General features: G+C 45.5%; 1 protein-coding gene across 1 annotated transcript in view; it reads left to right on the top strand.

Annotated features, from left to right (window-relative positions):
- Positions 1-14,844, top strand: part of CEP170B (centrosomal protein 170B) — a 91,760-nt gene that overhangs the window by 10,507 nt on the left and 66,409 nt on the right. Inside the window, exon 3 of the mRNA XM_089778335.1 lies at positions 13,711-13,800. Within this exon, the coding sequence (XP_089634461.1) occupies positions 13,711-13,800 (90 nt within the window). The remainder of the gene's footprint in view (positions 1-13,710; positions 13,801-14,844) is intronic.

The raw sequence follows: 14,844 nt of genomic DNA, 5'->3' as shown, positions 1-14,844 counted from the left end.
CTATCCTATTAGTTTACTGGAACTATTTGTTTTATAACTTCTGGGTCAGTGCTCTTACTGTAGAGTTATTTTATTTGTGTGTATTCTAGGCTTGCAGGGTGTCCGGTATTGGCCCGGACAATCAGGTATTTGTGACCTCTTTCTAGTTTAAAAAACAAACAAACAGAAAATACCAGACATGTAAAATGTGGGACATTCTTCCCCAGCCGCGTCTGACGGGGGGAGTGGGGAGCTTGGGGATTTAAAAGTGCAGTGACTCTTTTTTTTTTCCCAAACAATGTTGGTCCTCCCTTTTTTTTTGGTTGTTTTTTTTTTTTGCCCAACTAGTTTGGTCCCCCTTCTCCCCCCCCCCCCCCCCGTCAACCAATTTTTCTCCCGCCACGTTCAGTAATTTTTGTGAAAGTATCTGGCAACCCTAGTGTTTTCAGGGATGGAATTACTAGCGATAATTTTTTTTCTAGCCCACATACAACAGACTACTATTGTCAGGGGAATTTAATATATTACCTAACAGGTCTCTTCTATCTGTAACATTATGATTATTTAGTAGTTGCATTGTGGTAATGATTAAAGGCCAGATCAGGTCCTCATGTGATGCAAAAGACAGTCCCTGGCCCAAAAAGTGCACAATTTATCATCCATTATTCTACTGCTTTAGGAATTATTTTGTGAGGAGGGAAAGAGAGAGATTTTTTATTTTAAACTTTCCTTAGTTGAGTTGCCTCCAGGTAATAATAGATTCCTAAACAATTAAAATGCTTTATTATTTTGTTTAAGGATGTAAAATCTGGGGTAATCAGTTAACCAGTTAAATGTTAGGTTAACCTAGCATTTTACTGGTTAACCAACCAAATGGGATCTGGGCTGGCTCTGACAGGCTCCCAGCCCCCATGTTGGGATTGGGGCTTTCACCATCTCTCAGCTCCTAGCCCATTTAGGGTGATGCTTACTGGTTAACTAGTTAGCCTTTCACATCCCTAGTTTTGTTACAGAATTAAAAAGGGATGCTCTGTGCTTTATTTTGATCTGTGTTTGCTTGTTTTATGTACTGGACTGGATCCACTGTTAGCAGTCAACTGGTTGAAGATTATAGCTTTAAAGCTTGAAACTAAATTGGTTTGCTTGGTGGGAACTTAATCTTTCTAGAAATCTTCTACACCTACTTAAAGGATTAGAAATATTTAAAATACTTCTGCAGTGTTGTAAGATTTTTAGTGAAAATATCTGTCAGGCATATTTTGGTTCTGTATATAAGTAAAAGGGAAAAACTGGGTTTAACTTGTATTTTAATTTCCAGCCTGGATTTTTATAAACAAGCAGAGGCCCAATTCTGCCATTCTCACATTGAGCTGTATTTTGTTTTTCAAGTGGTCTTCTTGATTCCAATGAGATAATTTATTCCTTGGGCAATTATTCAACATGAGATCCACCTCTTAATAACATAATAAAAACGCAAATGCTACATGAAAAATCAATGTAAGCTAGCAATTGCAGTAAGAAGAGGTTCTATAAATACATAAGGAGCAAGATAAAGGAAAGTTTAGGTTGTTTACTTAATGGAGAATGACAGCTAATAACAGAAGACATCAAGAAGGCTGAAGTGTTTAATGCTGGGTTTGCTTCAGCCTTCCTTAACAAAAATTTTGAGCAGAGGCTTACCACAATTAAATTAACAAGAGGGAAGGAACTCAAGCCAGAATAGGGAAAAATGGGTTAAAGACAATTTAGATACGTTCAAAGTATTCAAGTCTGCAGGGCCTAATGAAAAGTATCCTAGGGCACTTAAGGATGGAGTCCTGCAAATCCATGGATATCAGCAAACAGTTTTGTGTGCTGTGGATCAGGGATGTTTAAAATGGGAACCAGTTAGCTATATGTTTAGTTAACCAGCCCATCGCGTGGCAGACAAGGGGGCGTGTGGAGCAGCCCACTGCACAGCTCACAGCCAGCTGGTTTTTATCTCATGCAGTAGAGGCTCATGGTTTTAGCCCCTAGATTTGCAGGTTCAATCCTATCTGCCGGTGACCCAGGTCTGTTGGCGTTCCAAGCGGATGTTCATCTGGGATGGCAGCTGGGAGGGAGGTTTTTGAAGCTTGGGAGATGCTTCCTCTACTGGGATAAGTGTTTGACCCAGAGGCACCAAGACCACTGAGAAGAAGAGTGAAGTCTGCCCCACTGCTTAGCTAATAGCCAGCTGGCTTTTAGTTCATGCAGTAGAGCAGTGGTCTCTTAACCTTTAAATTTAAGGGTGACCCAGGATCTACCCTCCCCCTTCCATGATGCCTCTGCCCCTTCCACAAGCTCCATTCCCCCTCTCTCCATCACTTGCTCTCTCTCACCTTCACACAGTGTCACTGGGCTCAGGAATGGGGCTGAGGGGGTTCAGGTGTAGGGGGGGAGGAGTGTCGGGGTGCAGAAGGGGATTCTGGCTCTGGGAGGGGGGCAGGGCTGGGGTAGGGGATCAGGGTGTTAGATGCAGAAGGGGAAATAGGGTGCTGGCTCTGTGAGGGGAAATGGGGTGCTGGCTCGGGGGGGCTTACGGCTGGAGCAGAGTGTTGGGGTGCAGGAGGGAGTTGTGGGGTGCTGGCTCTGGGAGCGGGGGCAGGGCTGGGACAGCGGAGCAGGAAGGTATGAGGTTCAGGCTGCAGCTAGGAGGTGCTTACCGCAGGCGGCTCCCAAGTGGCAGCACAGGAGGGCTCAGATAGCTGCCTGCATAGCATGGCCCCATGCCACTCCTAGAAGCGGCTGACTGCAGGCATGTCTCTGTGGCCCCTGACTGGAGGGGAAGGCAGCTGCATGATTCCATCCCTAGTACTGTCCTCCCAGCTGTGGGGTGGTGCTGCCTGGTGCGGGCAGCTTGTGGAGACACTGTCCACCTCCCCAAAGGGATGCACAGAAACGTGCTGCTGTGCTGCTGGACTTGTAGTGGCCCGGGGCAGCTCACAAGCAACTGGCTGAGGCTCCGTTATCAACCATTCGATTGCAGTCATTGGGTTGGTGACAGTTGCCGTAGTAGAAGCTCAGAGCTTTAGCCTCATAGGTCCCAGGTTCAATCCTGCCTGCTGACAAACTGGGTCCATCAGCACTGACCTTGTACGAAAAACGAATGAACAGATTTCAGAGCACGAGGTTTTTAAATCAGTCCGGTGGCCCCTTTAAAAGGCTGGCAGCAGGAGGTTAAATTTCCTACTGGGACAGTCTCTGCTTTGCACTGTGGCTAGCTCTGAGCATTACCCAGAGCGCTAGGGATAACTGAGACTGACAGAGGTGTGACCTGCTCAGCATGGAAAGTATGCGACTTAGAGTGAATGCTCACTGCAGGTTGCCGCCAGAGCGCTGCAGTTATCTGAGTGCCAGTGACACACATCAGACTGTCACGAACAGGCCGGACGCAGCCACTGCCAGCCCGTATTTATTTTCTCTCTCAGACTGGTAGGAAGTTGCAGATCGCAATTTCGTTGTGGAAGCTGCAACTTTATGCATTCACGGCAGCTTTTTCACAATGCGCTCACAGATTTGGCCTGGCTGCTCTGAGTTGTGAGGGAGGGGCAGCTGGGCTGCATGCCAGTGGGAAACACGGGGTATCATTTAGGTAGGGTGGGGCAAGGAACCAACCCTCCTGGGTTTAACCATCATACAACTCAAGCTAGGCCGTTCTCTTTGTCAGGGGGAGGCCGTTCATGGTCCCATCCTGAGGCAGGGCACTGAGGTGCATGGATCCAGGTGGAGTCTGGTCCCGCTGCTGGCAGCAGCGTCCAAGGGCTTGTGGGAGCCAGGCCTGGCAGGGATCTGCTACATGGAGGAAGGGATATGGGGAGGGGGCGCCTGTGCTGCCACTGAGATTGAGTCTGGTCCCTGCATTCCTGAGCACTCTGGGCAATGATGGCAGCTCACTTCTAGGAAGCTGAGGGCATAGGGGTGGGGGGACAAGGAGGGAAGACCCTAAATTCCTTTCCAGCAACACAAGGTGCCCACACTGGGGGGAGGTTCAGTCCCTGCAGTGGGCCTAAGTGGCTCCTGGACTGCCCCTTCCCCCAGTGAAACGCTTGAAATTTGAAACAGTGCTCCCGTCTCGGCACCACTTACATTTGGCCTTCCTGTGACAAAACCGTAGGTTTAATGCACGGAGGCTGCAGCTTTTGAGCCTAACAATCACAGCTTTCTTCCGGTCTTATCTCCGGGCCCATGATCCCTCCCAGCATTGGCAAGTTTGGATTCCAAATCTTGATCCTGTGCGTAATGAGCAGAAGGGTTTTGACAGTGGGTCCTGTGCTGAGCCTGGGGAGAAACAGAGTCAATATGGATCTCTACTTAGGGTACGTCTAGACTGCGGCACCATTTCGGGATACCGGCAGTATCCTGAAATAGCAATGTTGCATCTTTAAATGTTCTCGCTATTTCCCAAAATAGCAGGTGCGCTATTCTGGCATCCCGAGGGTTAAGGGATTTGTCGGAATAGTGCCTTATTTTGAAATTTGGCGCTGTCTACACAGCGCCAAATTTCAAAATAAGCTCTTTCGGTTTAGACTCGGAATAAGCTACGCAATTTGTGTAGCTTATTCCAACAGAAGGGTGCTACCTAGACGCATCCTTACAGAGCTGGGCTATGACTGTGACTAAAGCACATGGGGAAATGTAAGGCCGTGTCCAGACTCAGGGGTTTTTTCGGGAAAAGTAGCCTTTTCCCGAAAAAACTTCCCCTGCGTCCAGACTCAATCCGCGTTCTTTCGAAATTATTTCGAAAGAACGTGGCTTTTCTTTTGATGGCGGTAAACCTCATTTCACGAGGAAGAATGCCTTCTTTCGAAAGCTCCTCTTTCGAAAGAAGGCGTTCTTCAATGTAAAGAGGCCGTCTTCGAAAGAGAGCATCCAGACTCGCTGGGTGCTCTCTTTCGAAAAAGCGGATTTCTCTTTCGAAAGATCCGCCTGCAGTCTAGACGCGATCTTTCGAAAGAGGCTCTTTCGAAAGATGCTTTCGAAAGAGCCTCTTTCGAAAGAAGCCTGCAGTCTAGACATAGCCTAAGAGACAGCTTAATTTTCCCCTCTTGCCCTCCCTCCCCCCGGCCTGTGGATCTCACTTTGAATCTGTCCGCAGCCCACAGTTTTCTTTCCTCTTTGTTTCCTGCGTCATTCCTGAGGCACATGCAACCCTCTGAGCTGGTCCCCTGTCTCTATCCATAGAGCTATGGAAACCTGCCACACAGTAGCTGTTCTCTGCGGTCCCTGCATGGGGATGCTGCTGGTTTGGATTCTTGTACTGCCGAACCATATTTTTAAGCTTCTTACGTTCTAACCCAGCATGCTCAGGATTTGAAGCTACGTGGCGAGAGAATTTCAAGGACCACCAACGTGCCGCTTGGCTGCATGAATAGTCGCAGTGAATGAAAGGGTTGGCGCAGGATGCTGGGTTAGGTTTTCAGACTGATATACAAGGATTTAGGTGTGTAAGTCTGGAAATATGCCTCCGTCGATTAGGCCATGGGTGGGAAACGGAAGGCCCAGGGGCTGGATGCAGCGCTTGGCTTGCCTGGATGTGTCCCCTGAGATTTAGGGTTCCTTCCACCCAACATTGGGGAGCCCATGCTGATGATCCAGCCCCCCGCTGCTGCACCACAGGGATGGAGTGCACAAAATCTACTAGCCTGGACCCTTCTAGGTTCTGGTGTACAAGGGGAATGTGGGGAGTGTCTTTCTCCTCCTCAGTCGGGCCATGTCAGTGAGGTTTGTTTTTTGCTTCTCACTTGTGTGCAGCCCCTGACTGATTTTTCTGTGGGTCAGCGGTCCCCCACCCAGAAAAGCCCCCCCCCCCCAAGTATTAGGACTGGGGCCAGGGGGATTATCAAAGTGTACAGTACTTCTCCTTTTGGATAATTTTGTTTATTTGGGGCAAATGGTAAATTGTAGATAGTTAAAACATGGTGAGTTTATAGACTGTAATGGAGAAACAAAGCAATATAACATTAAGAAATAATTATATTTCCAGAAAAGAAATACTCTGTAAGTTAATATTATATTGATCCATTTTACCTGTCAGAAAATCTGCTAAATACTGTTACCGAGTGTTTTTGAAAAGTGTGTTTTTTGTCTACAAGGTAAGTTATTTGAACTGATTATAGGCTCTGTACTCAGGCCCGTACACAGGAATTTCTGTGTGGGGGGTGCTTTTTTCTGTAAATGTGAACAGCCAGGGTATGAATGCACCCCCCTATCGTTCCCCAAGTAAGCAGGGAAATCAGCCCTAGCCTTCCCCTAGTTGGCCAGATGATGGGGGAGGGAGGCTTGGGCAGCGCACTGCTCCTGCTTTCCCCTGGCTGGCTGGAACATGCTTACTTAGGGGTCCATGGGGGAGAGCTTTCACACTCTTTGCACACTCCCATGTACAGACCTGGTACTACAACTGCAGAAATTTAGAATTTTTCCTTCTGCTCCCACTTCCCTAGGGTCTCGCCTTCTGTTTGACTCTTTCTAGCTGTAGGCTTCCAAATAAACAGTTGTTCTTCCATCCCCATCATTTGGGATGAAGAGTCCCTGTTTGTTTCTCAGCGGAATAGAGGTGATACTTGTACTGGTATTGGAATGCTTAGCGTCCATCTCTGACTTTGCTCCTTCTAAGGAAATACATTAGCTTCTCTTGCTTGGCTTTTTTGCTTTATAATTCTTGTTTTAAACATTCTCTTGCAGATTTTTGTTTTTTAAAAACATCTTATTGTGGGAAATTTGGATAGCAGCTTTTTTGTTTTAACTATGTCCAGCCACATTACATAGACCAGCTTCTGGAGACCACCAACTTGCTATAAAAATTCTTTGGCTCGCCTGTGCCACAATTATTTTCTTGCAGATCCAGTAGCTTAAAAGCCAGGCCTGGCATTAGGGACTAGCAATCAGTGCAATTGCCCAGAGCCCCTCAAAGCTTTCTTGCTCAGGCTGTAGCTTTGGCCCCTCACGGCAGGGCTTGGGCTTTGGCCTTCTGCCCTGGTCCCCAGCAAGTCCAACACTGGTCCTGCACTCTAGTTTTTGGTGGACTCCCTACCCCGGATCCCTGGTTGAGAAGTACTGACCTAGAGTCCTTATATATTTTTGGCATGGAAGATGCAATTAAACACGTTTCCTCACTTTATCACCTTCATCCACCTCATTGAGGCAAAATGCTGAATAAACCGATGGTTCCTAAAATGCTGGTGTAAATGAGGCTGTTCCTGCTTTGTGGGTCTCTATCCACCAGAGTTAGATCAGGCGGTAGACTGACCCTTGGAAGCTAATCAGTACCTCTTGTTCATGAGTGGGATATGAAGCATTCTGCTCAAAACCGGAAGAACAAAGGGTTGATCAGCCTCCAGCCCTCGAGGTTGCTGGTATACCGAAAGTAAGAGTTATTTCCGTTAATCGGAAGGGATGCCATAACTGGCTACTTCTGCTCTCAAACAGATATGGGCCTACCGACAGAACAGACCTGTAAGACTTAATGTAGGCAAACACGATGGGTAGTGAGCACTCCGCTTCTGAAAGAATAGGTTCCTTGCTTGCCTTCCATTACAATACAGACATATCCTGCATTCACAGTTGGGTTGTCTTTTGGCGTTGTGAAATTACATCTGAGACTCGATTGTCCTGGAGGCAGAGTGACAGCCTGTAGAGGGAGATGTCTGTACCAAAGGCACCCATGGTCCTGAGACACATGCAACCCTCTCAGAGGGTCCCTTGTTTTAGGCCCAAAGTTGCCCACATTCCATACACATTTGGCATCCACTTTCTTCTTTATTTACCTCAGAGGCAAAGAGTCATAACACTGAGGTTACAGAAAGAATTGCTTATGATAGGAGACGGGAACCTGCAACTTCTTTGTGATAGGGACCTTTTTTTGTTCTGTTTATGCAGCACCCAGCAAGACATAGTCCTGGTCCATGACTGGGGTGCCAAGGTGCTACTGCAATACAAATAAAACATAAAAATGAACTTATTTTACTTCCTGTGTAAGTAGGCCCCATGTATGTATCCTTCCATCCATCTCTTGTCCTGAGTTTCTGTCATGCACTATGGGGTCCAATGGCTAGGGCAAAAGCCTAGGACTTGAGAGTGAGGTTCAATTTTCTTCCTTGCCACAGACTTGTATGACCCTGGCCAAGTCACTTAGCCTCTCTGCTCTTCATCTGTAGAATGGGAATAATAGCACTTCCCTCCCTCAGAGGATTAATACATTAATGACTGGGAAGTGCTCTGTGATGTAGTGATAGAATAGGCATTATATAAGAGCTAGAAGGTGTTGTTGTTATGTATTATTTGTTTGGGGCTTGGTATAAATGTATTGGAGCTTGGGGGATGCTCTTTAATGTTACTTTTCTGTGTGCAATGTTAGTTGTCCAGAAGACATTTTCATGTACAGGCAGTCCCCGAGTTACGCGGATCCGACTTACAGCAGACCAGGCTTTTCTCGCGGATGCCTGTGGTAGAGCAGCTTGGGCGCTGCTGGTCAGTTTCAGCAGTGGCTGAATCAGGATGCCTGGGGCAGAGCAGCTGGGGTGCTGCTGGGTTGGTCCAGTAGCGCCTAGGAGCAGTGCTACTGGACCAACCCAGCAGCACCCCAGCTGCTCTGCCCCAGGCGTCCCCAAGTCAGCCGCTGCTGAAACTGACCAGCGGCTGACTTCAGGAAGCCCGAGGCAGAGTTGTTCTGCCCCGGGCTTCCTGGAATCAGCCACTGATCAGTTTCAGCAGCAGCTGACTTGGGGACACCTGGGGTAGAGCAGCTGGGGTGATGCCGGGTTGGTCCAGTAGCGCCGAGGAGCGGCGCGCTGTGGGACCAACCGGCTGTGCCCCAGCTGCTCTGTCCCAGGCGTCCAGATTCAGCTGCTGTTGAAACTGATCAGCGGCTGATTCCAGGAAGCCCGGGGCAGAGAAACTCTGCCTTGGGCTTCCTGTAGTCAGCCGCTGGTCAGTTTCAGCAGTGGCTGAATCTGGACGCCAGTTCCGACTTAAGTACAAATTCAACTTAAGTACAAACCTACAGTCCCTATCTTGTATGTAACCTGGGGACTGCCTGTAATGGAAACTGTTGCACAGCTTTAACTACAGTAGTTAGTGATAACTTCCTGTCTCAACTACTAGAGTAATAACACCTATTGGATGGCATGGCAGTTTGAATTGCATGAGCAGTAAGGATCGTTTTTCATTTGGAACTGACTATATTTACATACACTGGCGACCCCTTTTACTTACAGATTGGGTTTTACTGAGATATCACAGTATTAGTGATGCAGCCCGAGACAAAGCTGTTTTAAAAACTATCTAAGCAATAACTTCTGCTGTCTGCAGCAGGTTGCAAATGATGCAGGATATCACATGATATATACACATATCCCCCAACTGGAATATATGTTTGTTTCCAGTCAACTCATTGGGGTCATTTGGGAGCCCACATTTCCTTAGTCTAGAAAAAGAAGAAAAAGCTGAGGATTTATCTGCTGCTAGGAACATTAGTGGCATGTTTGACATCAGCAAGGGAGAAAAATTCTAGCAAAGTATTACAATATTTGTCACCAAAAAAAGCCATCCTTTTGTTTTAATACTGGAATTCTCATGAAATAGTGAAGGCCTCCGTTTGCTTAAAAGCAACTTGGCAGAGCCATTTTGAGAATAGCATTATGGAAGCCAGTGTGTATGTACCTGGAGAAGGGGAGCAGCCCCTCTCTTCCAACAGTTTGTTCATTTTGTGGATACCAAGAGATACCACAGAGGTTTATATTGATGGGCTTTTCATTGACTGATCTAGTTTTTCCATTTAGAATTCAGGTCATATTGGGAAATGGAAAATAATCCTAAATATAGAGCAGACAGTGTCAATAACCTCATTAATTTTTTCAAAACTTTAAAGAAACAGTTTATTTTACCTGCAGCTAATTTGTGCATTTTGAAGATTAAATTTACTGAGTGCAGTTAACATCATAAAAAATCACTGGGGCTAATTATTTGAATAAAGTTATCTGTGTGTAGGTACAGGAAAACTCTGTTATATGGCATGTTGGGGGAATGGAGGGAGGGGTACTAGTTAATTGAGTATTCTGGTTAACTGAGAGTTATACTTCACCAGTGGAATACACATTTTCAAAGAATTAGAATACAATAAAACAAATAGGGTGTAAAATAGTCCATCGGTACTCACCAATATAGTAGCAGTTCTGCACCACAGAGGAGTTGGTTTCTCAAAGCCCTTAGGTATATATAGGTAATGTTTTCTGTACAGTAGGTTATCTTTTGACACCACAAATCACTATGGGCAGCTCATGGCGTACACCTAGATCACTAAAAATGCACTTAACGCTAAACTATACTGAACATAATTGAATCTTTCTGTGATGATTCAGAAGGCACGTCAGGGTCTTGCAGTGCCTCAGAGTCGTCATGATCAACATCAATTATCACTGTAGATGTGGAAGGTGAAGGAGATTGGGCTGAGTCTGTAATGACCCTACGACACATCCTGGAAGCTGCTTTTTTGACTAAATCCCTGATTTCAGCTTGCTTACTTGTCTTCTGCCTCTCTTGCATGAAAGTAGAGTGCAGAATATGCAATCGCATGGTATGCTGGGCAGTATACTGTCCCTGTTACTAGATGGAAGATTGGGAGACAGGGAGGTTGACAGAATTGCTGGCCCCTGGGCAAGGTGGCGGAAGGGCCAGTCTCCATTTTCCTGGAAGAGGCAGGGCCTTGGACAGAAGGGGTGGGGCTGGAAGCTAGGCTTCCTCCACCAGCATTTCAGTGCCACCCAACACTCCAGTGGAAATTTAAAGGGCTCGGGCTCTGGCTGCTGCTGCAGTAACCCATCCCTGGGGACCACAAGGTGCTAGGTTCGAATCCCCCACCACACCCACCCTGGGAGCAGCTGTTCAGCCAACACAAGCTACCCCAGAGCAGGAGCTGGCTCTAGCACTCGGAAGGAAGCATAAGGGATGCCTGGAAGGTACGGAGGGGGTGTTGCAGAGTGGCCTAGGGAATAGGGCATTCACTTGGGGAGGGTAATGTTGGGGGCTAGAGCTCCCTGAAACTCCCCATATAGGGAGGTGGGCTGTGCTCTGGAGTGGCCTAGGGGATAGGGCACTTGCTTGGGGAGGGCAGGGCTGGGGGCCCAAGCTCCACCCTCCCCCCCCCTCCACCCTGGGAGCAGCCAAAGACCTAACACAGGCTGCCCCAGGGCTGGAGCTGGCAACTGCACTAGGAAGCAGGGTTCCTGCAACGACCGCCTGCTGTCAACATGCCTGTTGGGAGATACCAGAAGTGCTGGTTAATTGATCTTTCTGGTTAATTGAGAGCTGGATAACAGAGTTTTTACTGTATTCCCAGAACAGAGATTTTAGACAATTAAGTTCCTTTTATTATTAAAAAGGAAGTGAACATCTTTCTCCGAATAAAGAAGAAACTTAGATGGAAATGTGTTACATGTCTTGAGCGAAAAATGTAAATATCCACCACAAAAGCTGGTATCGTCTTTACTGTGTTTGAACAAAACACAAGGAAGTGATGTGTGCAATCACCCATCCCATTGAACATAACGACAATTTGTTTTAAAATTGGATTTTGCTTAGTGATATTTTAAAAAACTTATTTTTAAAAACCCAAACCCGAACATTCTCGCATTTAATTATGCAACTAATCTGCGAGATTGAACTTGTACACATGCACAAAGGAAAGCGATGCAAAGCCAAAGTATGGGGGGAAAATCATTTAAAGAAAATCTAGCTGCATTTGCATCTTGGAAAGTAACTAAATAAAATGAGATTAGAAATACAAAGACATGACTAAAAATAGGAAAGTTCCAAAAGATAAGGCAGCAGATTCTTGGCTGGTGTAAATATGGAGCAATGAGAATTGACAGAAGCTGGGAATCTGCCCCAGTTTTTAAGTGTGGTTAGTTTGGTTTGAGTGTGTGCTGCTGTCACACTTTTAAATCCTGCCTTAAAAACGGTGGCTTTAAATGAATTTTTCCTTTTAAAAATAATTTGGTAATAAATGTTAAAAAAAATTGCTAAGTAGGTTTGTCTGTTATCTGAGATGGACTGGTAGGCACCAGTCTTGCAAACTCTTATCCTTGTGCTAAACTTTCAGCACACGACTAATCATAATATAGTGCTCCTCTATAAAAAGGGAAATAAGAACAACCCAGGAAACTACAGACCTGTGAGCTTAACTTCTGTGCCAGGAAAGATAATGGAGCAAGTAATTAAGGAAATAATCTGCAAACACTTGGAAGATAATAAGGTGATAGGGAACAGCCAGCATGGACCTGTAAAGAACAAATCGTGTCAAACCAATCTGATAGCTGTCTTTGATAGGGTAACGAGACTTATGGATAGGGGAGAGGCAGTGGACATGGTATACCTAGACTTTAGTAAGGCATTTGATACGGTCTCACATGATATTCTTATCAATAAACTAGGCAAATACAACTTAGATGGGGCTACTATAAGGTGGGTACATAACTGGTTGGATAACCATTTTCAGAGAGTAGTTATTAACGGTTCACAATCCTGCTGGAAAGGTATAACAAGTGGGGTTCCACAGGGATCTGTTTTGGGACCGGTTCTGTTCAATATCTTCATCAACAATTTAGATGTCAGCATAGAGAGTATGCTTATTAAGTTTGCAGGTATACCAAGCTGGGAGGGGTTGCAACTGCTTTGGAGGACAGAGTTATAATTCAAAATGATCTGTACAAATTGGAAAAATGGTCTGAGGTAAACAGGATGAAGTTTAATAAGGACAAATGCAGGGTGCTCCATTTAGGAAGGAACAATCCGTTTCACACATACAGAATGGGAAGTGACTGTCTAGGAAGGAGTATGGCAGAAAGGGATCTAGGGGTTATAGTGGACTACAGGCTAAATATGAGTCAACAATGTGATGCTGTTGCAAAAAAAGCAAACATGATTCTAGGATGCATTAGCAGGTGTGTTGTGAGCAAGACATGAGAAGTCATTCTTCCGCTCTACTTTGCACTGATTAGGCCTCAGTTCGAGTATTGTGTCCAGTTCTGGGCACCACATTTCAAGAAAGATGTGGAGAAATTGGAGAAGATCCAGAGAAGAGCAACAAGAATGAGTAAAGATCTAGAGAACATGACCTATGAAAGAAGACTGAAAGAATTGGGCTTGTTTAGCTCGGAAAAGAGAAGATTGAGAGGGAACATGAGAGCAGTTTTCAGATATCTAAAAGGGTATCACAAGGAGGAGGGAGAAAACTTGTTCTTCCTGGCCTCTGAGGATAGAACAAGAAGCAATGGGCTTAAATTGCAGCAAGGGAGGTTTAGGTTGGACATTAGGAAAAAGTTCCTAACTGTCAGGGTAGTTAAACACTGGAATAAATTGCCCAGGGAGGTTGTGGAATCTCCACCTGTGGAGATATTTAAGAGTAGGTTAGATAAATGTCTAGCAGGGATAGTCTAGACAGCAGTGGGTCCTGCCATGAGGACAGGGGACTAGATGCGACCTCTAGAGGTCCCTTCCAGTCCTAGTATTCTAATATTCTATGATAATGAGTTCAATGGAATATTTAGAACAGTCATGTCAGCTTTTCCTGTTTATCCTCTGACTATTTATAGAATTAATAATGTGTAATCTTCCACCTATCCCCATACCAGGTAAGGGGAATATCTCCACTTTGTTTTGATTACCATAACCTCTGGTGTCTGGCCAGTCTCAAGTTCATTATGCTTTTGTTTCCAGTCCCGCAGTGTGGATAAGCAGCATGCTGTAATCAACTATGACAAGGACAAAGATGAGCACAGGGTGAAGGATCTGGGGAGCTTAAATGGGGTAAGTTGTAAACTCATCCGCTGGCTAAAACATATGCACTGTGCATGTCTAAATCCTAATCATACATTTATGAGCATGCTTAACTTTAACTTACAAAAGTAGATGCATTTTGAGTCTGTGGGATTCAGGTGAATGAAGCTGAAGACCTGCCTAAGTGTGTGCATGGCTGGTTTGGTTAATGACTTTGTTTGTTTAACTAGAAGATAAACACACATCCACTGAAGTGATTTTCCATTATTTTGGTGCTCCCTCTTTCTCTGCCCCACCTCCAGCCTTGCTGAACTCTCCAGTTACTAATTCAGTCATAGAGCCAATTAGAAAAGAGAGACTACAGTTCCTCTTCTTCCCTCCACACCTGGGCCAAAATGGGTTCTGCATTGACACTTTCTGACTGGCAGTATAAAACTGTAAAACTAATAAAGCCTCTTCTGTCAGCTGTTCATGTGAAGCAGGGTGACCTTGGACAAGTCAACTGTCTTCCTAATTAACAATGTGGAATTCCTAATTAACGGTGTGGAATGCCATTTAATTTCTCTGTTGAGATAAAGCATTTAAAAATTACTTTTTAAATCATTGGAATAGATCCCCACCATTCCTCCCTCCCTGCCTACTTCTGTTGTGAAAACTGAGGGGCCTCTTGGCCTGATGAATTCAGCACAGAGCTGGGAGACAGGTACACTTGAGTATCCTTTTCTGGCATCCACGCAGCATATGGTTTCAGGCAAGTCACTTAGGGAATGTCTACACAGCAGGGCTAACGTTGAATTAATCTACGCAAGCCTTCAACTACATCAATTGTGTAGCTGAAGTCAAAATAGTTTAGTATGGCTTTTGGCGCTGTCTACACAGCAGGATTTGGAAGGAAGAGCAGTCTTCCTTTGACTTCCCTTACTCCTCATGAAATGAGGGTTATGATGAGTCAGAGTAAGAAGTCTTCCAGCTCGAAATTATTTCGAAATAAAAGGCTTTCTGTGTAGATGTGCGTGGTGTTATTTCGGAATAACGTCAGCTATTCTTAAATAACGCTGCTGTGTAAACGTACCC

Source organism: Pelodiscus sinensis, chromosome 5 (genome assembly GCF_052426305.1).
Source record: "Pelodiscus sinensis isolate ZL-2025 chromosome 5, ASM5242630v1, whole genome shotgun sequence".
Classification (NCBI taxonomy): domain Eukaryota; kingdom Metazoa; phylum Chordata; order Testudines; family Trionychidae; genus Pelodiscus; species Pelodiscus sinensis.
The sequence above is the reverse complement of the archived record's forward strand: the minus strand, read 5'-3'. Positions and strand labels throughout refer to the sequence as shown.